The 24,473-nt window shown below is 39.7% G+C and overlaps 1 protein-coding gene across 3 annotated transcripts in view; it reads right to left on the reverse strand.

Annotated features, from left to right (window-relative positions):
• LOC138840241 (vascular endothelial growth factor receptor kdr-like) overlaps positions 1-24,473 on the reverse strand; it is a 176,562-nt gene that overhangs the window by 143,839 nt on the left and 8,250 nt on the right. Inside the window, exon 3 of one of the 3 annotated variants that reach the window (XM_070040193.1) lies at positions 12,652-12,705. The exons of the other annotated variants lie outside the window; for them this stretch is intronic. Coding sequence (XP_069896294.1) covers positions 12,652-12,705 — 54 coding nt within the window. The remainder of the gene's footprint in view (positions 1-12,651; positions 12,706-24,473) is intronic. 3 annotated transcript variants of the gene reach the window in all.

Consider the following 24,473-nt stretch of genomic DNA (forward strand, 5'->3'; position numbering starts at 1 on the left):
ATAACATGAGGGGAAGGGTGAAGTTGGAAGAAATGGGAGGAATGATGGAAGGAGTGGCATGGGTAAAGATGTGTTATACTCATAAATTGACTACTTAAAGATTTTTAGTAATTATTTGCCATTAAGACTTATTTTCCGAACATGACAGTATTTTCTGCCTTTGGTACCTATCATTTCCACCATTAGCATCACCTCTCAGAGCTAAGGGTTGGAAATAGTTCATGTGAAGCTGGGCACTGGTAGCTCATGCCTGTAACCCTACCTACTCAGGAGATCAAAAGCTGAGAATCTTTATTCAAAACCAGCCCAGGCAGGAGAGTCTAAGAAGTTCTCAGCAAAAAAAAAAAATAAGTAGAGAAGGGAGGTCTCATGAAATTTTCTTTTTTTGGGGGGGTCCAGTCGTGGGGCCTGAACTCTGGGCCTGGGCGCTGTCCCTCAGCTCTTCAGCTCAAGGCTAGCGCTCTACCACTTGAGCCACAGCACCAGTTCTGGCTTTTTTCTTTTTGCTTATGTGGTGCTGAGGAATCGAACCCAGGGCCTCCGGCATGCAAGGCAAGCACTTTACCACTGAGCTACCTTCCCAGCCCTCATGAAATTTTCTTCTTGGGCTTCCCTTATATTAAAAATGTCCTGCTCTCAGGCTTCCAAGTAGCTAAGATTATAGGCACAAACTACAGAAGCCCAGAAGGCAGTCTTTATATATTAAAAATCAAAGTCTCCAAGGTGTGGCTCAAGTTGTAGAATGCCAGCTGCAAACAAAGAAGCTACACCCAGCCCTTGAGTTCAAGCCCCAGGATCAGAACAAAAAAAAATCATATAATTTTTGGCTCTGGTGTAGTTAATTATTTCTGTGTCATAATAACCTTATTGAACAAATGAACCTACTTTAGCAAAAGAAGAAAAAGAGCATGACGTTGAGTTAGAGCCCTAGTATTGACACAAAAAATACATAGACAATAGATACATTTGGTATTAGGTGATCACTACTTCTCCCAATTTTGTGTTGTACAAAATAATAAAAATGTACCTGATGTTTATACCATGTTTATACTATGAAACCATAATGGTCTCATAGTGTGAACTCACAGAAACAAAGAATATTCTGGAGTATGAGTACCATACTGGTCCTTTTCATTTTATGTCTGCATACTTGAGATTGTTGAGAAACTATACAAGGATGAACTAATGAAAAATATGTGAAAAGAAATCAAATCGGGGAAGGCAAAAGACATTTTATATGTATTTCCTGGATAAAAACAACTTTAGGAAAAGTCAATAGCTAGAAATCAGTAGCTTGAAAGAGAAGAATTTTGACACGAATTCCAAGGTTAGTCCCTTGTCAGCTAGAAGTTTAAGAAGAGAAAATCATTTTCTGGAGTTGACACTCATGCAAGTTCCTTTCAAGGATCTGACAAGTTATACACCCAAACCTGCCAGAGATGAGACAAATTCAGTTTTACTCCTTCAAGCTACTATTTGTCAAGAAGAAATCCTAGGCTTCAACTGCCAATTCATCAGCAGTTAAGAAAGTATGAGCTGGAAGTAGAGCTGTGGCTCAAAGTGGTTGAGCACTAGCCTTGAGTGAAAGAACTCAGGGATAGTGCCCAGGCCCTGAGTTCAAGCCCCATGACCAACAAAAAAGTTAGCTTGCCTCAAGTATTTTTAAAAATAAAATAAAATAAAGCCAGGTGCTGCTGGCTCGTGCTTGTAATCCTAGCTACTCGGGAGGCTGAGATATAAGGATTGTGGTTCAAAGCCAGCCAGGGCAGAAAAGTCCATGAGACTCTTGTCTCCAATTAACCACCAGAAAACTGGAAGTAGCACTGTGTCTGAAAATAGTAGGGTACTAGCCTTTAGTGAAAAAGCTCAGGGACCGCATCTAGGCCCTGAATTCAAGACCCACTACCATCAAAAAATAAAATAAAATAAGTGTCTTTGTAAAGTTACTTAGAAAAATGTCTTTCTTGCCAAGCTCCACTGGCTCACCCCTGTAATCCTGTCAACTCAGGAGGTTGAGAATTGAGGATCACAGTTTAAAACCAGCCTGGACATGAAAGTCCAAAAGACTATCTTCTATTAACCAGCAAAAAGCCAGAAGGAGAGGTGTGGCTCAAGTTGTAGAGTACCTGCCTTGAGCAAAAAAAGTTAATAAACAGTGCCTATCTGAGTTCAAGCACAGTACTAGCACAAAAAAAAAAAAAGAAGAAGAAGAAAAAGAAAGAAAAGAGAGGAAATCCTTTTTCTTGTTAATCACACCTCAAACTCTGGCAGATTCTTTTTGCCTGAATATTAGCTTAAAAGCATTCTTGAAGGTGTGATTGCAGGAAAGTAAGAATAGTGTACAGAAAGGGGGAGGAGATTATCTTAACAATAACATTCCAAAATCTGGGAAAGAGTGAGGGAAGGGGTGAAATTGTCAAAAAAGAAATGTATTCAATACCTGACTTGTGTAACTGTAACCCTTCTGTACATAGCCTTTATAATAAGAGTTTAAAAATCTGAAAAAAAGAACAATAGCATTCCAGAGACATACAAAGCACTATCCTTTCCTTCACACTCTCTTTTGCTTCCTTTTCTTTTCCAATACTTCAAAAAGGCATGTGTCTGAAGAAATGCTCAACCTCCCTAGCCATAAAAGAAATGCAAATGAAAACAACATTGAGATTCCACCTCACTCCAGTTAGAATGGCTAAAAACAAGAACTCTAATAACAACAGATACTGGAGGGGATGTGGACAGAAAGGAATCTTACTGCATTGTTGGTGGGACTGTAAACTTGTTCAACCACTTTGGAAAGTAGTATGGAGGTTCCTCAAAAGACTACACATAGAGCTCCCCTATGACCCAGCAATCCCACTTTTGGGCATTTACCCAAATGTTTACAAACAAGACCACACTAAAGCTACCAGCACAACTATGTTTATTACAGCATTATTTACCATAGCTAAGATATGGAACCAACCCAGAAGCCCCTCAGTAGGTGAATGGATCAAGAAAATGTGGTATATATACACAATGGAATTCTGTGCCTCCATCAGAAAGAATGACATTGCCCCTTTTGTTAGGAAATGGAAAGACTTGGAAAAAATTATATTAAGTGAAGTAAGCCAGGGCCCAAGAAACCTAGGTCCCATGGTTTCCCTTATTTGCAATATCTAGTATATGTCTGAGTCAAGCAGAAAAGGTCAGATAAGTTGATGTTAGGGAAATGAACCCTAAGATATGTATTCAAATGTTTTTTTTCTTTCATGTGATTGTTTCTAATACATTTATAAGATGATTTCTTTGTTGTTTTGTATGTCCCTCCCCCACAGTATAACCCGTGCTTTCACTGTGTTTGGTGTCGGTATAATTTGTGGAGGGGAAGGGAAAAAACAAATCGTTTAAATAGGGATACAGGTGGACCCATTGCAACAATGAGATGTACAAGTCGTTATGTCGAAAACAAACTTTACAACTTTGGTGGTGGGGGGGGAGGATTGGGTGGGGGTGGGGGGAGGATGGGATGGGAAGGGGAAACAAAGGAGGCTACAATGCTTGATAAGATATGTACTCATTATCTTGCCCATGTAATTGTAACCCCTCTGTACAGTATTTTCACAATAAAAAAGAGGCATGTGTCATCTAAGATCAAACTATATAAGCAAGGCAATATTACAACTTCTAAAGCATGTAGATAGCTGTGAATGCCTCTTCTTTCTTAAGGCAATGATCCCAAAAGACAACATACTATTCTGCATTGATTTCTATAGGGCAGGATTCCTTTTCAGAGATTTCCATAAGTAAATGAAAATTCCATCAGGCAGTAATCAATCTAAAAGTTTTCTCTTTTAGAATAGAATGTTTTTTGACTGACAGTGTGATCTCAGCTACATCTTGTCCTATGAACCTTACCTTACATAAGGAGGGAAACTGGATCAGCTAGGTTTTATGGTTTCTAAGGGGAAAAAACTCATGCTGACATACCATAGTGTTAAAAATTCACCAAATGGAGACTATGAGCCCATCCAAGCCAAACTTGAGTCTACACTTAACGGTCAAATTGTCAAGGTTCCCTGAGAAAAGTAGTGCCCTGAAAGGAAGGGAGTCCCACTTGACAAGACAGCTGGAACTACAAAACAATCACAGCTGACCTGGAAGTTTGAAGAGTTCAAGGCCAGTCCTCCAGAGCACTGACCTTTTCTCTTGATAGTACATTACTAAGCCCTGTTGTCTCCACTGACAAGGATCACTTGTTTTTTCCTGAGATAGTATTCAGAGAAATGCACAGGAAATATAGAGACAGTTATGGGACTGGAGTTCTGCCTGGAACAGCCTGATAAATGGTGAAGGTAACTGGAGAGAGGAGGAAGAATGATTAGAGAGGAAGTAAGAAATAGTTTGTATGATTTGCATGAAGGATTTGAAATCAAAAACAGCCCAAGACCTGGGAACATTTGAAGTCAGCCATAAACTGAGACAGACTTAAAGATTCGTCACTTGAACAATATGGGAAAAAAGGAGGTGGAGCTTAAGGAGTCCAAAGCAGTAATAAAGCCTCTGCTAACAGTAGTTGTTTTGACTATGAATTAATAAGTCAAAGGGAAAAGCTTTATTTTCTTTGGTGTCAGGAAATCAAACTCTCATGCATCCAGGAGACTAGTAATCAGTAACTTGTCCTAAGTGATCCTTCCTTGATATTCACTGTCTAACATAGTCATGAAGTTTCTATTTAGGTATCTGGATGTCCACAATAAATACTGCTGCATGCCTTTGTTTCCCTTACAGCAAGAAGTAGAGGGGTATGGCCAAATTCTAACCAGTGAAATACAAAGATACTCTTTTAATTGTGTCTGGTTATAATTTGTGTGTGTGTGTATGCACATGCAAGAGTGCACGTGTGTGCTCTCGTACTGGGTCTCAAACTCAGTGCCTCCTGCTCTCACCTGGCTTTCTCACTCAAGACTGATTCTCTATCATGTGAATCACAGATCCACTTCTGGCTTTTTCCTAATTAATTGGAAATAAAACTCTTGGATTTGTTTGCTCAGGCTAATTCTGAATGATGATTCTCAGATCCTAGTCCCTGAGTTAACTAGGATTATGAGCGCGAGCCACCCATGCCGAGCTGCTTGTTGACTTAAAGGAAAGGAAGTTACTATCCCATTGCCTTGTTTCCCTCTTTCCTAAATATATATGTGGTTGTGCACTATGTGAATAAGGGCAGTTCTCTAGAGATCATAGAAGGAAAAGAGGAAAGGAGCTTAGGAGAATAGCTCTAGATTGCTAGTTTCCAGAAATTTTTGTTACTCTCTTTTTTGTTGTTGTTGGTTGTGGGGCTTGAACTCTGGGCCTGGACACTGTCCCTCAGCTCTTCAGCTCAAGGCGAGTACTCTACTGTTTGAACTACAGCACCACTTCGACTTTTCTAGTGGTTTATTGGTCTTTCCTGCCGGGCTAGATCTGAACTGTGATCCTCAGATCTCAGCCTCTTGAGTAGCTAAGATTACAGGTGTAATCTTAGCGCCCAGCTTGTTATTCTCTTTTTTTAACCCCTTATTATATAAGATGATTTGTTACATCAAAGCTGTTACCCTAGTACATCTTCTTTGCTAACTAATCATTTAACTACAGGTAACTCATTAACTCCTGAAAACTTCATCTTAATTAGAAAATATTGTTAAGTCAAAAACATATTTAAACTGGGTACTGGTAGCTCACACCTATAATCTTAGCTATTCAGGAGGCTGAGACCTGAGAATTGGAGTGTGAAGTCAACCTGGACAAAAAAGCCCATGAGACTCTTATCCCCAATGAATCTCCAAAACGGTCGAAGTAGAGCTATGGCTCAAGTGGGAGAGTGCCAGCCTTGAGTGAAAAAGCCAAGCAAAAGTAGGATGGCCTCAGTTCAAGCCTTAGTATTGGCATATACACAATAAAATGCATTTAATGCACATAACCTAATTATCACAGTTTATACTTTCTTGAGTATCAGCTACTTACCCTTAGGATCATATGGATGATCCAGAATTGTGCCTTGCTATCACTGCCCAGCATTGTGAGAGGGTATCATAATTTATTTTGCTACAGTAGGAAAAGATGAAAAACCAAAATCTGAAGTATGGATTTTGCCAAATTCATTTCACTTTTGTGCCATTGTAAAGTTGAAAACAACCAAAAGCCAAATCATAGTGAATCAGGGATCATCTTCACAGACTTCTATATAAACCTCTGAATCTTAACTTGTGCTTGAAAAAAATCTTCTGGATCAAGCCCTCCTGTTGACACAACTTTGTGTGTGTGTGTGTGTGTGTGTGTGTGTGTGTGTGTGTGTGTGTGTGTGTGTGTGTGTGTGTGTGTATGTTTGTTGGTATGTAGGTTTGAACTCAGAACCTTGTACTCTCGCTTAGCTTTGTCACTCAAGACTGGCATTCTACCACTTGAATTATACCTACAATTTGCTGGTTAATTGGAGATAAGTGTTTCTTAGGCTTGTCTGCCCAAGTTATCTTTGAACTTTGATCCTCAGATCTCAGTCTCCTGAGTAGCTAGGATTACAAATACGAGCCACCAGTGCCCAGCTTAACACAACTTTTTTTGTTTATTTTTTGTTGGTTGTGGGGCTTGATCTCCGGACCTGGGTGCTGTCCCTGAACTCTTTTGCTCAAAGCTAGTACTCTACCACTTTCAGCCACGGTGACACTTCCAGTTTTCTGGTGGTTAAGTGGAGACAAGTGTCTCATGGACTTTTCTGCCCAGGTTGGCTTTAAACCGTGACCCTCAGATCTCAGCCTCCTGAATAGCTAGAATTACAGTCGTGGGTCACCAGCACCCGGCTTAACACAGCTTTTAACTGCTAAAGAAGGTATTTATTTTTGAACTACAATTTGCCAGTCATATGTTACTCGCTTGCTTAATGCTTACAGGGTCACCCAGAACAATTGAATAAACCCAAAGGCAGAGGACACTATGCATTTCACAGCTAACTCAGACATCCAGCACTTAAGAGATGATTCATATTTCCATTACCTGCTTTCAAATTTCCAGTAAGAGAACATTATATTTTTACCATAATCCTTATTGTAGTCTCTTAAGGAGTTGAGAGAAACTAAATTAGAATTGTCCACTGGGACGTGTTGTTGTCAGGGCTTTAGTCCCCTGTGGTTTAACTGGCAAGGACATCCTGAAATGGACAATGGGAGCATATGATCAAGGATGCCAAAAATGCCTCTTGAAGTCACCTTTATCTCATCAAGGTTAATCAATTGTCAGCCAGTTAAGCAGAAGCACAAAGATGATAATGAACTTTTAAAAAAGTAATGTTTTCGCTGTTGGTGTGATTAAAAATCTTAGACTAATCCAAATGGTAGTGGCTCATGCTTATAATCCTAGCTACTCAAGAGACTGAGACCTGAGAATTTTGATCCAAAGTCAGACTAGGCATGGAAGTCCATTAGACTTTATCTCTAATTAACCAGTAAAATGTCACAAGGAGAAGTGGTGGCTCAAGTGACAGAGTGACAGCCTTAAGTGAAAACGTTAAGGGACAGTACCCAGGCTCAGAGTTCAAGCCCCAGGCCCACAGTTCAAGCTCCAGTACTATCTCCCCACTTTCCACATACACACATACAAAAATTCCTAGACTACAAGAATTGTCTACAAAGACATGCTGCTTCTGTTAAAGGTTATAGTTCTGGAGCAGAGGCTTGTCAAATGTCAGTCCAAGGATCCCTCAAAAAAGTCTGGTTTGACCAGTTGACACTATGAATGAGTGGTTTACTTTTGAAAGTAATGAGTTGTACACATATGTGAAAAAAAAATCAAAAGTTTTGCATGGGTTCTCTGGTAAGACATATTATCCAGCATAACAGTGTTTGGTTATTGCTTAATCCACTTCAGTAAGAACAGAAATTCTCTGAAGCCAAATCTGTGTTGAAGATCCTGCAGATAAACTGACTGACTAAACCATCATGATTGTAGAGATAAGACATTGCAGATGGACAGCAAAATTATCTTGGGGTATCTTTATAATCATTTATAATCAACCTCAATATTTTTGAGTTAACATCCTCATGACTACTAGGCAACACTTTTGGAATGGATTGATAAATTTACTAGACCTCTGGCTTCCACCAACTTTAAGGCTAAGAGAGTTGTAAGGTATCTGAAACCTACAAAACAGATTTTCCCCTGGTCTGCTGTAGCTTGCCTACCTGATGCTCTGAGCTGTGCTTCATAAATACAACTAGTTGGGACTCAATTTTGTTCTGTGACTATAAATGTTCATGTAACCTTTTCCACAGGGCAGTGCACTATTCAAACCTTTAAGACAAAATAACATTAATGCCTCTCAAACTATTCCATGAAAAATTAAGTGAAGAACACTTCAAACTCATCCTATGATCCACACTAACACTAAAACCAAATTACAGACACAAAAACAAAAAGAACTGTAGGACCATTATCTTTAATGAACATAGAGTGGTTCCCTAAATGCAAATCTATAAGCATGGATAGTTTTTAGAATGTTGAGTTATGGAGCTTTTATTCCTAGGCTATTATCGTGAAAAATGACTGGTTTTTGTCAAAAGTTTTTTTCTATACCTAGTAAAAGGATTCTGTGCTTCTTGCCTTTGCTTCTGTTTAAGTGCTGTTTTATGCTTATGGATTTATATGCTTATAGACTAAGTCATCTTTGCCTTCCTAGAATGAAACCAATTTGTTCATACTGTATGATTTTTACAATTTGTTATTTAATGCTGTATGCAATATCTCATTGAGATTTTCTGCATCTATGTTCATCAAGGTTATTAGTCTATTTGCAAGTTAAAAATTCTTTTTATCAGCCAAGTGCTGGTGGCTCACCCCTGTAATCCTAGTTCTTCAGGAGGCTGAGATCAGACGATTACATTTCCAAGCCAGCCTAAGTAGGAAAGTCTGTGAGACTAACTCCAATTAATCACCAAAAAGCTGGAAGTAGAACTATGACTCAAGAGGTAGAACACTAGCCTCAAGCAAAACAGCTAAGAGACAATGCCCAAATCCTGTTTTCAGGTCTCGGGATGGCAAAAAAAAAAATTATTTCCCTCAATATCAAAAAACAACCATGACAGTGATGTCGTGGTGCCCTCTTTATTTGAATGACTAACTCCTAATTTGACTTTTTGGGGTATGACAGTACTGGAGGCTTGAACTCAGAGTCTCTCACTCCCATTTGGCTCTTTGTCTCAAGGCTGGTGCTCTACTACTTGAGCCACACTTCCACTTCTAATTTTTCAGGAGATAATTGGAGATAAGAGTCCCATGCACTTTCTTTCCCAGGCTGCATTTGAACATTGTTACTCAGGTTTGAATCTCTTGAATATTTACTTGGTAATATAGGTATGAGCCACTGGCACTGAAAGAGTTCCTTCTAGGAAGGACTGAACTAAACATTCAACATAAAAGAATTATCTACTTCAAGTTTGTCTTAAGTCACTGCACTGATAAAAGCAAGCACCGCTGTATTTGTTTTTTTTTTCTATTTTAGAAAATAATTACAGGATAAAAAGATTCAAAGAGAAAGAGAAGTCCTATGTACTTCATATTCAATGTCTCCCAATGTATACAACTTACTTAACTGCAGAACAATATCTAAAATATGAAACTGACATTTGTACATAATCATCACTTCAATGAAAGCACAGAACTGTATTATTGCCACAAATGCATACTCATATCCATTGGCCTTTCCTCTTCACCCTTACTATCTCAAACTACTGACAATTACTAATCTGTTCTTCATCTCTATTTTCCTGTCACTTGGAGAATATTTTGAAAAAAAAATAGAAACCTGTAAGTCTTAACTTTTAGGAATGAGATTTTTTTCACTCGGAGTAATTATCTGGTGATTAATGCAAACTGTTACGTGTATCAACAATTAGCTTCTAGCCAACTAAGGGGGTACATAATTACTCAAGATGTGCATATTAGGAGGATTGAAGTTTGAAGCCAACCCCGGCAAAAATTCAGTAAAACCCACCTCAACAAAGATTTGGATTTAGTGGTATGTACCTGCAATCACAGCTATGTAGTAGGTAGAAGTACTACAGCCCCAGGTTGTCCTAGAAAAAAGCGTAAGATCTTATCTAAAAAAATTAACCAAAGACTGACACTGGTGGCCATGTCTGTAATTTTAGCTACTCTGGAGGCTGAGATCTGAGCAGAAATGCCATTGAGACTCTTATCTCCAATAAACTACTAAAACACTGGAGGTGGAGCTATGGCCCAAGTGGCAGAGAACCAGCCTTGAGCAAGAAGTAGCTCAGGGACAGTGTCCAGGCCCTCAGTTTTAATTCAAGGACAAGCATTCAAAAAATTAACCAAACAAAGAGGAGCTACTAAAAGCATGGTTCAATTGGTAAAGCATCTGCCAAAGGCCCTGAGTTCAAACCTCAGTACTGCCAAAGAAAAATGGTAAGTTTCTCTTCTCTAGCTGATTCATATTCTATGGTATAGCTCTATTCGTTTGTTCAACATTTGGGCTGTATCTATTTGTGTTATTATTAATAAAGCTTCTGTGAACATGTATAAAGGTTTCCGAGTGAGCATAAGTTTTCATTTTTCTAGGATAAACACCCAAGAGTACAAGTGTTGAGTAAGAAGGTAATTACATTTTTTAATTTTCTAAGAAACAGCCAAACTTGTTTCAGAATATGAGAATATTTGGCTATTATCAAGCCAATATCAGAGTATCATGTACTCATCAACTCATCAAAAGATTTTCTCTATATCCTCACTAACATTCAGGAATTTCTTTTTTTTTTTAATTGTGAAAATACTGTACAGAGGGGTTACAATTACATGGGCAAGATAATGAGTACATTTCTTATCAAGCATTGTAGCCTCCTCCTTTTGTTTCCCCTTCCCATCCTCCCCCTGCCCCCCAATTCTCCCCGCCCCCCCATTCAGGAATTTCATTATTTTGTATTTTAATTATTCTTATAGATACGTGAAGATAGCCCATCATAGTCTTAGCAGTTCCCTAGCTGCTACGAATGTTAAACAGCATTTTATGTACTAATTGTTCCTCTTGAGTGAAATATCCCTAGCATATCTGTTATTAATGAAATTATTTATTTATTCCTTTGGGTGACTATGATCTCCATTAATGACTTTTAGAATAAGGAAACTGTATTCAGTTTAGGTTTCTTTCATTCATTTCATATTTTAGCAACAAAAGGTAAGCACCCTATGTAGTTTGTACCTTGCTTGAATGGTGTGTCATTTTTAATTTTTTATTATGATTCATTGACATGTAATTCTATATATTTATAAGCTACAATGTGATGCTTCAATATGTATATATTTGTGTTATTATCAAATTATGTATCTCAAAACTTCTGCAGAGCAAGATCATCTTTCTCAAGTTGGTGTCTGAAATTTTCTTGTACTTTGATTTTAATAATGATAGCTTGTGGGGCTAGGAAGGTGGCTCAGTGGTGGAATGCTTGCCTCGCATTCATGAGGCCCTGAGTTCGATTCCTCAGTACCACATGAGCAGAAAAAGCCGGAAGTGGCACTATGGCTCAAGTGGTAGAGTGCTAGCCTTGAGCTGAAGAGCTGAGGGACAGCCCTCAGGCCCAGAGTTCAGGCCCCACGACCTGACTCCCCCCAAAAAAACAAAAAACAAAACACTGAAAAGATGCTGTCTTGTACTGACTGATAGTCAAGATCTTAGATTGAAATTGTTTGCTATGATCTAAGAAAAGAGCCCACTTCCCTGTGTTATCCACCTTTCTGCACTGTCTGCACATACAGCCCCACTGCCTCTGCCTCTCAATCTTTCCAGCTCCCCAACCCACCACTGGGATTATACTCAAAGACACCAAAGGAACTAAAGAATCATGTTTGAAATTGAAAATAAGAATTTTTGGTTCTGAAATAATCACCCAGAAGTTTCCAAGAATCTACAGCTCAGCAAAACCCTAGAGAGGATCAACCTAAAGCCTGTGGTGCCTGTGTGATGAGTCACTACCTGCTTTTCTTCATCTCCAGTGACTCTGAGTGAATAATTATAAAATAATACCAGTAATTATGATAAGCTAGGTTATGTAAGAAAAAAAGAAAATACCTTTTGTAGACAAATATGTGAATGGGTTTGTGAAGTTTTTTTTTTTTTTTTAAAGAATAATGACTCTTGGGCTGGGAAGGTGGCTCAGTGGTAGAATGCTTGCCTTGCGTGCATGAGGCCCTGGGTTCGATTCCTTAGCACCACATAAGCAAAAAGAAAAAAGCCGGAAGTGGCGCTGTGGCTCAAGTGGTAGAGTGCTAGCCTTGAGCTGAAGAGCTGAGGGACAGCACCCAGGCTCAGAGTTCAGGCCCCATGACCGACCAAAAAAAAAAAAAAAGAATGACTCTTTGCCATGCCCCAGTGGCTCATGCCTATAATCCTAGTTACTTAGTAGGGTTGAGATTTGAGATCACCATTCAAAACCAACACAGGGAAAAAAGTTTATGAAAAAAGACATGTGAGCAGGGTGCCGGTGGCCACAGTGGCTCCTGCCTATAATCCTACCTGCTCAGGAGGCTGAGATCTGAGGATCACAGTTCAAAGCCAGTGCAGGCAGGAAAGTCCAATAAACCATTAGAAAACCAAAAGTGGTGCTGTGGCTCAAGTGGTAGAGCACTCACCTTGAGCTGAAAGCCTGAGGGATAGCATCCAGGCCCAGAGTTCAAGCCCCACAACTGACCAAAAAAAAAAAAAAAGAAATGTACTCATTATATTGACATATGTAACTGTAACCTTTATGTATATCACCTTTATAATCAAAATTAAATTTTTTTAATAAAAAGCTAAGGGAGGGGCTGGGAAGGTGGCTCAGTGGTAGAGTGCTTGCCTTACATGCATGAGGTCCAGGGTTCAGTACCTTAGCACCATATAAGCAGAAAAAGCTGGAAGTGGTGCTCCGGCTCAAGTGGTAGAGCCCTAGCCTTGAGCTGAAGAGCTGAGGGACAGCACCCAGGCCCAGAGTTCAGGCCCCATGACCGGACCCAAAAAAAGAATGTATCTCTTCCTTGTCGTTTCATTACTTATTTGACTAGCACTTTAAGGAATTCAGAATATAGCCAGACTGGAGATGTGGCTCAAAGAGTAAAAGGCTAGCTATCTATAAGCAAGAAAGCCTTAGGACTAGTTTGTTATAACCATGAAAGCTCAGTTCTCAGTAATAGCATACACACACAAACATATACACACTTAGAATTCATAATATAATCATTGCTATTTACATGAGAATGTAAATGAGACATCTGTATTTTAACAGTAGAAAGATCAAACAACTCAGTTCAATTTGTTCTCTTTATCCTGCTTGTCAATAATTGAAGCTGTGGCTCAAGTGGTAGAGTGACAGCCTAGAGCAAAAAAAAAAAAAAAAAAAAAAAACCAAGCAAGGGGGGGTGAGGCCCTGAGTTCAAGCCTAGGTATGGCACCAAAAAGAAAAAAAAAGTATTTTAAAAAATAGTTGAAGCTGGTTGCCTGTGGCTCACATCTGTATTCCTAGGAGATCTGAGGATCTCGGTTCAAAGCCAGCCAGGGCAAAGAAAGTCCATGAGACTCTTTTTTTGGGGGGAGGGGGGTCTGGTCGTGGGGCCTGAACTCTGGGCCTGGGCGCTGTCCCTCAGCTCTTCAGCTCAAGGCTAGTGCTCTACCACTTGAGCCACAGCGCCACTTCCGGCTTTTTTCTTTTTGCTTATGTGGTGCTGAGGAATCGAACCCAGGGCCTCATGCATGCCAGGCAAGCGCTCTACCACTGAGCCACCTCCATGAGACTCTTATCTCCAATAAATCACTCAGAAAATGGGAAGTGGTTCTGTGGCTCAACTGGTAGAGTCAGCTGAAGAGCTGACGGACAGCATCCAGGCCCAGAGTTCAAGCCCCACCATTGACAATAATAATAATAATAATAATAATAATAATAATAATAATAATAATTGAGCCAGGTGCTGGTGGCTCAGACCCATAATCTTAACTACTCAGGAGGCTGTGATCTGAGGATCAAGGTTTGAAGTCAGCCAGGGCAGAAAAGTGTATAATACTTTTATCTCCGATTAAGCAGTGATAAAAGCCAAAAGTAAGCTGTGGCTCAAATGATAGGGCACTATCCTTTAGTAAAAATGCTCCCTGAGTGCCTGGACCAGCAAAAAATAAATTAAGATAAAATAAAATGAGACAACTAAATGAGACCTGCAGACATGCAGAACATGGGGTTCATGGAAGCTCAGACTAATGAGGACATTGTTTAAAATATCCCTTCTTTCACTACCTATGAGATGAAATGGGAAACAATTCACCGCCCCTTGGAAAAGAGGCTTTGGAACCCATAGTCTTCTCTATATTTTTGTGTTCTCTATAATATCAGACTCATTCTTCTATTACAAAATTCTTGGCAAAAGTAAACAAACACACTTGGAAAACTATTTCTATCTGCAATTCAAATTTCCCTGACTAGATACTCCAGCAATTCAAATTTCCCTGACTAGATACTCCATTATAAGATCTGTGCGGTTAAGACCATGTATGATAATACTCCATTGCTCATAAAGCAAATTGTATATAACTAATACTTAGAAGATATCTGTTTATTATGTGTACAGAAACAAATTGTATCAATCTACATCTATAATGACTTCACTTTTGTATATGCATAATTTTAAAATAAAATATGTGGTGATTATTTGCTGAACTGTTCATATAACCTTTATCTGGTAGCAAGAATTAGAAATCTAGGGTCTTCTAGTTGTAGCTCTGCCTGTAACCATGAGATACTGAACAAGTAATCACATCACATCATCTTCATCCAAATTTCCCTGTATGTTATAATGACTCCATACATTTAAATAGCAATTTGTTGAGGGTAGACATTCTTCACTCAGTTTATTGCTTCAAATACTAACCTCCTCTCAAAACATTCCAGAAGCAGTTAGAAATATCATTTTACTATCCTGGCATTTTTTAAAGGTATCTTTAAGTAGTTATACAAAAGGGGTTTCAACATGTCCATTTATGAGTACAATGCTTATTGACCAATGCTCACCCCTTCCATTATTCTCCATCTCTTCCAACCCCACCCACCCCCTAAAGTCACCTAATTCCATTTTCATATATGTACATTGAATATTATGACTGCATTTGCCCACCCTTCCTCTCTCTATTCATTTGCCACCCCTCTGACCTTCCCTCTCCTGACAAAATTTTGTTTCAGCTTCCTGCTATTCATATGTAAACTGTAACTTAATTGTTCAAAGGAATTACACCATGGGAATCCCCTGTGTATACTATACTTCAGTCAATTTGATTGTGTGTATATGCATATGACCCTGTGTATGTTTCCATATGTTTATAATTTATATCTAACATCCACATATGAACAAATATATGAACACTTTGTCTCTTTGAGCCTCACTTAACTTTTTCTCAGTCCATTCATTACTCTGCAAATGACACAAGATTACTCCTCCTGATGGATAATAAAACTCCACTCTCTGTGTCTATGTACCTCTGTGTGTATCTACATAAACATATGTAGACACACACATATATGTTACATTATCTTGATCCATTGAAGGGTATCTCAGCTGTTTCCATTAACTTGTCTATGGTAAACTGTACAAGGTTCTTTATCATATCCTAACTTGTAATCTTTTGGATAAATTCCAAGAGTGGTCTCACTGAGTATCATAGGGTAGTTGTATTTTTTTAAAAGAATCTCCAACCTTCCTTTCATAGTAGTTGCACTGATTTACATTCCCACCAAGACTGTAAAAAGGGTTCCCTTTCCCCTACATCAGCATTTGCTGTTGTTAGTATACCAGTACTGGAGCTTGAACTCAGAGCCTGGGCACTGTGCCTCAGCTTTTAATTCTCAGGACTAGCACTCTACCACTTTAGCCACAGCTCTACTTTTACCTTTATAGGAAGTGAACTGGAGACAAAAATCTTAATAGACTTTTCCTACCACAGCTGGCTTCAAACCAGATCCTCAGATCTCAGCTTCCTGAGTAGCTAGGATTAAAGACCTGAGCCATTTGGCACCTTGCTTGTTTGTATTCTTTTTTTTTTTGGGGGGGGGGAGAAGGGGGTTAGTTGTGGGGCTTGAACTCAGGGCCTGGGCACTGTCCTTGAGTTCTTTTTGCTCAAAGCTAGCACTTTTGAGCCACAGTTTCACTCTCAGTTTTCTGATGGTTAATTAGAGGTAAGAGTCTCACAGGGACTTTTCTGCAGGGGCTGGCTTTGAACCATGATCCTGAGATCTCAGCCTCCTGAGTAGCTAGGATTACAGGCGTGAGCCACCAGTACCCAGCTTTTGTTTGTATTCTTGATGATGGCCATTCTTAATGAAGTGAAACAGAATCTCAATTCCATTTTTATTTATATTTCCTTTATGGCTAGAGATGTTGAACATTTCTTCATGTGTCTATTGGTCATTTTTTTTCCTGAGAAATCTTTTTAGTTGCTTTGCTGATTTATTAATCAAATTGTTAATTCTGTTTCAATGAAATACCAATCAAAATCCCACTTCATTGTGATATAGAAACCAATCCAAAAATTCATATGGAACCACAAAAGACCTTAAGTAGCCAAAGCAATCCTGGGCAAAAGAAAGCAATGCTGGAGATATCAAAATTCCATACTTCAAACTTCACTACAGAGCTATAGTAACAAAAATAGCTTGTACTGACACATAAACAGACCTGAAGACCAATAGAATAGAGAAGAAGACCTAAAAAAAAGTTCATATCTGTGACTATCTGATATTTGACAAGGGAAGACAAAAATATATGTTAGAAGAAAGACATCCTCTTTAACATATGGTGTTGTGGAAACTAAACATCAATATACAGAACACTGAAACTGGACCCTTGTCTGTCACCTTGCACTAATATCAACTCAAAATGGATCAAAGATTTCAATGTAAGGCCTGAACCTTACAGGAATGACTAGGAGAAACATTAGAATTTATTGGCATAGATATGAACTTCCTGAATAGAATTGCAGGAGATCAGCAACTAGAGACAACTGATAAATGGGACTGCATCAAGCTAAAAAGTTTCTGTAGCCAGGTACCAGTGAGCCATGCCTGTAATCCTAGTTACTCAGGAGGCTAAGATCTGAGGATCCTGGTTTGAAACCAGCCTGGGCAGGAAAGTCCATGAGACTCTTACCTCCAATAAACTCCGCAGATAAAGCCAAACGTGAAAGAGTATTAGCCTTGAGCACAAAGAAGCTCAGGGACAGTGCCCAGGCCAAGAGTTCAAGCCTCAGGACCAGCAAAAACAATAATAAATAAATAGTTTCTGTGCAAGGAAAAAACATATTTACTAAAAAGACAGTCTACAGAATGAGAGATCTTTGCCATCTATACATCTGACAAGGGCCTAATATCCAGAATATATAAGGAACTCAAAAAACTAAGCCTCCAAAGAATCAATAACCCAAATAATAATAAATGGGCAAAGGAGTTAATTAGACTTCTTAGGTGGATTAGCAAATTTTATTAATAATCTACTATTAAGGACTTGGCTGAGAAAAACTTAATAGATATGTGTCTTCTAGTATAATCTAATAAATGTACTTCCTTTTGTGTGTGTGCATGTGTGTGCTGGTTCTAGGGCTTGAACTCAGGGCCTGGGCTTCCTTTTGCTCAAGGTTAGCACTTAAGCCGCAGCTCCACTTCCAGCTTTTTTGGTAGTTTATAGGAAACCAGAGTCTCACAGAATTTCTATATGGGCTGGCTTTGAACCGTCCTCCTCAGAGCTCAGCCTCCTGAGTAGCTAGGATTACAGGCGTGAGCCACTGGCACCCACCTGTGAATGTATTTTTATAACACCATAATTCTCTGATTCTAAAAATGATAGCTACATACTCCTACCTATAAAGGATTAATTACTATAGGAATTGTTCTTCCATTTGAAACAGACACGAGATAATAAGAAAACTAGACATAAGAAATGAAACTAGTTCTAAAGACATTAGGATAATAAACAATAATCCCTGAGAAAAGAAATGGATGATATGAGCACCTAGAATGCAAAGTACCTAGAATATACAAAATAAAGTGGAAGAATTTATACTCTTGGTTTTAAAAGTTACTAGGACAAGGCAATCTAATATTGTAAAACAATGGAACTGATAACATTCCAGAATGTGGTAAATTGATTTTCAATAGTGATACCAAGAAAATCCATTAGGGAACAGTCATTTTAAAAACTGTGATGAAATTATTATCTATAGAAGAAACATGGGTATCAATCCTTATTTTCAACCATACTCTTAGTAAGAAAAAAAAGTATGAAATATCATTGAAAATAATATATAGATATGTAGAGGTTTCTTTTTTTGTCTGTTCTGGGGCTTGAACTCTGGGCCTGGGTGCTGTCCCTGAGCTCTTCAGCTCCAGGCAAACACTCTACCACTTGAGCCACAGCGCTACTTTCTGTTTTCTGGTGGGTAATTGGAGATAAGAGTATCAGACTTTCCTGGCCGGGCTGGCTTTGAACAGCGATCCTCAGATCTCATCTCAGCCTCCTGAGTAGCTACGATTACAGGCATGAGCCACCAGTGCCTGACTTATAGAGGTTTCTTATACATATAAATTTCTAATGTATAAATTATATATATATATTTCACTATATGTATGAAGTTCTAGCCATATTGTAGCCATACTATAGAAATTTAGCTTACAACTTAATAAGATAACCAACATAAAATTAAGCTACATAATCAAATAAGCAATAATGAATGACAATTACATACATAAATTTACTAAACATCAAAGAAATTCAAATTGAAACTACACTGAAGTACCATTACAAAGCCACTAGAATTTAAAAATTACAAATGCTGACAAGTGTGAGCAAGGATACAGGAACAACTGGCATTTTCATTCAGTTGTTCCTTGCAGTATAAAATGCTACCATATGATGCAGAAATCCCATCACTGGGTAGTGTAAGGTCCTCGAATGGCAAGCTGACTTGGCCCTCCTCGCAGCCAAGTCTCCGCACAGTACCTGCGTTATCTAGGCAACTGGCACACCTGGAAGAGGTCACATCTGCATACACTGAGGTCACATCAGGATTCAATGTGACAACACCTTTCTCCCACCTGGTCCCACCTCCCTTTACCTGGCCACACCTTCCTATGTCCCTACCCTAGATAAGGCATGGCTGGGAGTCAGACGCCCTCTTTGGCCAGTGTGTGGAGTGCCAACCTGGCCAGGTGCCAGCCAGAATAAACCTATGCCTTACCTGAATACCACATGCATAGTGTTGTTCTTACTTGGCAGCCTTTTTAAAAACCTAACAGGTATATATCTAAAGGAAATTAAATCAGTTTGTTGGAAAGACTCCTGCATGCCCATGATTATTGCAGCTGTACTCACTATAGCTGAGAAATGGAAACAACCTAATTGTTCACCAGATGATGAATGAAGAAAATATGGCAAATATAACACAGAACTATTCGGTAATTTAAAAAATTAAATCCTATTATTTGTGATAGCAGGAACAGGAACAGATATTGCTGTATTAAATGAAACAAGCCAGGTACAAACAGGTAAGTATTGCAGCATCTCACTCATGAGAAATCTAGGTGGGCAACAGCACTGGTGGTTCACACCTGTAAATCCTAGCTACTCAGGTGTCTAATATCTGAAGATCATGATTCAATGCCAGCCCATGCAGGAAAGTCCCATGAACCTCTTACATCCAATTAACCACCAAAAAGTTGGAAGTGGAGCTGTGGCTCACATAGTAGAGTGCTAGCCTTGAGCAAAATAGCTCAGGGACAGCACCCAGACCCTGAGTTTAAGCCTACAACCAAGATAGAAAAAAAGAAAAAAATCTAAAGGAGGAAAGGAAGAAGAAAGACTGACCAATGGACATTAAATTGCATCCAGGAGTAAAAATTTTTCATATGGGGCTGGGAAGGTGGCTCAGTGGTAGAGCGCTTGCCTTGCATGCATGAGGCCCTGGGTTCGATTCCTCAGCACCACATAAGCAAAAAAGAAAAAAAACGGAAGTGGCGCTATGGCTCAAGTGATAGAGTGCTAGCCTTGAGCTGAAGAGCTGAGGGACAGCGCCCAGGCCCAGAGTTCAGGCCCCATCACCGAACCCCCCCCAAAAAAAATTTCATGTGCTATTGCATGATACAGTGACTATAGTTAACAATAATGTTCAATATATTTCAAAAAGCTAGAAGCTGGAACCAGGCGTTGGTGGCTCATGCCTTTAATCCTACCTACTCAGGAGGCTGAGATCTGAGGATTGCAGTTCAAAGCCAGCCTGGGCAAGAAAAGCCATGAAACTCTTATCTCCAATAAACTAACAGAAAACCAGAAGTGGCCCTGTGGCTCAAGTGGTAGAGCACTAGCCTTGAGCTGAAGAGCTGAGGGACAGTGCCCAGGCCCAGAGTTCAAGACCCATGACTGACAAAAAAAGAAAAAAAGCTAGAAACCGAGTGCCCATGGTTTGTGCCTGTAATTCTAGCTACTCTAGAGACGGAGATCTGAGGATATTGGTTCAGAACTAGCCCAGGCAAGAAAGTCCATGAGACTCTTTTTTTTTTTTTTTTGGGTCCGGTCGTGGGGCCTGAACTCTGGGCCTGGGCGCTGTCCCTCAGCTCTTCAGCTCAAGGCTAGCACTCTACCACTTGAGCCACAGCGCCACTTCCGGCTTTTTTCTTTTTTGCATATGTGGTGCTGGGGAATTGAACCCAGGGCCTCAGGCATGCAAGGCAAGCGCTCTACCACTGAGCCACCTTCCCAGCCCTCCATGAGACTCTTATATCAAATTAACCAGCAAAATTCCAGAAGTGAAGGTGTGACTCAAGTGGTAAAGTGCCAGGCTTGAGAAGGTGTATGGGGATGTTAAGAAAGAGTTCAAATCCCAGTACCAGCCACATGAAAGAGTACTTCAAAGATGATCTCTAGTTCATGTCTCATATTTTAGAGATAATGAGACTGAGGCTCACCAGGAGAAATGGATCTTTCTATGTTACTCAAGTGAATCCATGGCAAAGCTATGACTAGAATCCTGTCATCTAGTGCCCCAAACAGTGTTATTGTATCATCAAAACAGCCTGGATGAAAAGTAGAATATAACTTTTTGTTAAGGCAATCAACAAAGGACACTAAGTAGAACTGAGGGTGAGGAAAAAAGAATGAAAGACACTTCTAGGCATCTATCCTGAACAACAGGAACCAGTATACAAGGACACATACACCTCCATGTTCATTGCAGCACTGTTCACAATAGCCAGGATATGGAAACAACCCAGATGCCCCACTACAGATGAATGGATCCAAAAATTGTGGTATCTATATACAATGGAATATTATGCAGCCATTAGAAAGGACAAAATAATGGCATTTGCAGGGAAATGGAACTAGAAGAAATCATGTTGAGTGAGAGCCATGAGCAAAGACACAAACGGCACATGGTCTCCCTGATAAATGGATTTTAAATCCAAAATGTAAGGTAATACGACAAAGTTAACAAGACTTGAGAAACAAAGGACCTCTACTCATCTGATCGAATCACTACTAAATAACCTCATGCTGCTGATCACATATATGGCATATATGTGCACACCAGAGGGAAACCAGGAGGACACAGAACTAGAGGGAATCAGGGAAAAACATACAACAGAGGAACCCATCAGCTGCACTGGACATTGATCAAAATGAACTAAGCAACTCAATGGCAGCGATGGGAGGGAGGGAATGAATGGGAAAGAGGGAACAGCTGACACTATGCAAAAGGAAAGAAATGTACATATCACCCAATGTGGAAGAAATAACTGTATTGCGAAGCTCATAGAACTCATAAATGTTATAGATCATGATAGACAATTTGCCCCATGAAAGTTAGAATGTGTTTGTGACTTTAACTAAGGATCACTATCCCACAATACTGTGAAATTTATGTAATCACTTAATCACAATAAAAAATTTGCAAAAAAAAAAAAAGAATGAAAGACAATTATGTAGGTAATTGTAGGTCACAGTACCTTGACCCCTTTTTCCAACAATTGCGGACCATAGGCAAACATCCCAGTTTACTTCCTTGTCAATGTCTTTCCCACAGTTACGAAAGAAAACAGGAAGATCTAAGGAAACCTATCTGGAGAAGCAAAGCTAAAGCCGGTAGAATCTGAAAATAGACTTAACATCCATAGATTTCCTCTTCATCCGGACATGGCAGCCAGGCTAGGGCCAATTTTGAACCTGCCTGTGGTCTGTGTAAGCCCTGAAATTGGAAAGAGCCAAGGGAATAACAAAGGACCACAAATTTGCCTCTCTAAGATAAGAATCTTCTCCATCCTGCTCATGACTCCCTCTGACCCCCTGTAGCAGCCTCCAAACCATAGCTTTGAAAGTCTCATTCACCTGAAAAAGGCTTCCTTGGGGTAGGGGGAATAGGACCCAGTTCAGTTTCAAATCTAATCTCACTTTATTAAAAGACAGTCGCAATGTGCCCATGAAAACCAAGAGCTGAGATTGAAAACATAAGTTATAGATCTAATTGGCTTTCATTCGCATTATGACTCTACTACTTAACGCTGCCGGTTTACTGAGACAGAACTGTGAGATCCAGGGGCTGGGAAGGTGGCTCAGTGGTAGAGCGCTTGCCTTGCATGCCTGAGGCTCTGGGTTCAATTCCTCAGCACCACATAAGCAAAAAGAAAAAAGCCAGAAGTGGCGCTGTGGCTCAAGTGGTAGAGCACTAGCCTTGAGCTGAAGAGCTGAGGGACAGTGCCCAGGCCCAGAGTTCAGGCCCCACAACCAGAAAAAAATAAAAGAACTGTGAGATCCAGGCCAGACTGGGCTACATAGTAAATTCAATGCCAGTCTAAGCTACCATAGTGAGACTCTGTCTCAATAAATCAGGGACTGGTGGTGCTACTCAGTGGTAGAGGAGGGGTAGATTTTTTCTTCTTGTTTTTGTTTTGTTTTGTTTTTATTTTGTTTTTAGCTTGCACATGGTCCTGGGTTTGATCCTCAGTACCACAAAAAATAAAAATTGAATAAAGTACCCAGCTTCTGGTATTTTGTTAGAGCAATGTAAAATGGACAGATATAGATATGTTTTTAGATTATGGTGACATCTCAAAGAAATTAAAATGGAACCAAGTAACTGAGGGAATGGGTGGAGTTGGGAAGGATGGAGGAGAAAGATAGGAAGCGGTGACTGATCAAGATACACTGAACTCATAAACTGAGATGTTGAATTGAAACCCCCTTGTACTGGGGCACTGGTGACTCACACCTATAATCCTAGCTATTCAAGAAGTTGAGATCTGAGAATTACAGTTCAAAGCCAGTCTGGGCAGGAAAGTCCTAGTTCAAAGTGGTAAGAGCACTAGCCTTCAGCAAAAAGCTCAGGGACAGTGCCCAAGCCCTGAGTTCAAGCTCCACATTGGACAAAAAATAAATAAATAAAAATAAAATAATCCAGGAACCAGTGGCTCAAGCCTATAATCCCAGCAATTCAGGAGGCTGACATCTGAGGATAGAGGTTCAAAGTCAGCGTGGGCAGGAAATTCTATGAGATTCTTTTCTTTTTTTTTTTTTTTTTTTTTGTCGGTCATGGGGCCTGAACTCTGGGCCTTGGCACTGTCCCTCAACTCTTCAGCTGAAGGCTAGCATTCTACCACTTGAGCCACAGTGCCACTTCTGGATTTTTCTGCTTATGTGGTGCTGAGGAATTGAACCCAGGGCCTCATGCATGCAAGGCAAGCATTCTACCACTGAGCCACCTTCTCAGCCCCTCTATGAGATTCTTACCTCCAATTAACCACTAAAGAACAGGAAGTGGAGTTGTAGCTCAAGTGGCAGAACACTAACCTTGAGCCAAAAACCATAAGGACAGTGCTGCTGGGTTCAAATTCCAGGACCAGCACATACACACACACACATACACACACACACACACAATGAAAATTAAAGCTGCCTATTTGGGCCAAGTCTCTTAGCCCTCTTACGTTGTCTCAGTTTTCTGATGTGTAATAAGGAATATTCCCTTCCACTGAATTGTTATAAGGGATTAAGACAGGAATTAATTATAGATACTGTGCTCATACTCAAAATGCAAATTTCGTTCCTTATTCAGATCTCTAGAAGGATATTATAGATGAAGGTCAGTAATTAGTTCTAGCCTGGCCCACAGTAGGGGTTTATATTTTAGGTTAGTTAGTAGGTGGTAGCCATAAGAAGAAAAGATCCAAACTGAATTTGAGAAGAAGTTGCCAATAGTGCTTTCCTGCAATGGCACAAACTATCTCCTAAGCTACTGATGTAAATGCAGAAACTGAGCAACCAAATGGCCAGAAGGTAATGGAGAGGTAAGGATAGACTAAATTTTAAATGTTCTTCAATGTCTCTTGCATCTAGCCAGAAGAGTCTGTGGCTCCACAAGACTGATATAAAATCTCACCAGAAAGGGGATACACATAAGA

The sequence above is a fragment of the Dipodomys merriami genome, unplaced genomic scaffold, assembly GCF_024711535.1.
Source record: "Dipodomys merriami isolate MVZ:Mamm:240054 unplaced genomic scaffold, mDipMer1.0.p SCAF_3, whole genome shotgun sequence".
Taxonomy (NCBI): domain Eukaryota; kingdom Metazoa; phylum Chordata; class Mammalia; order Rodentia; family Heteromyidae; genus Dipodomys; species Dipodomys merriami.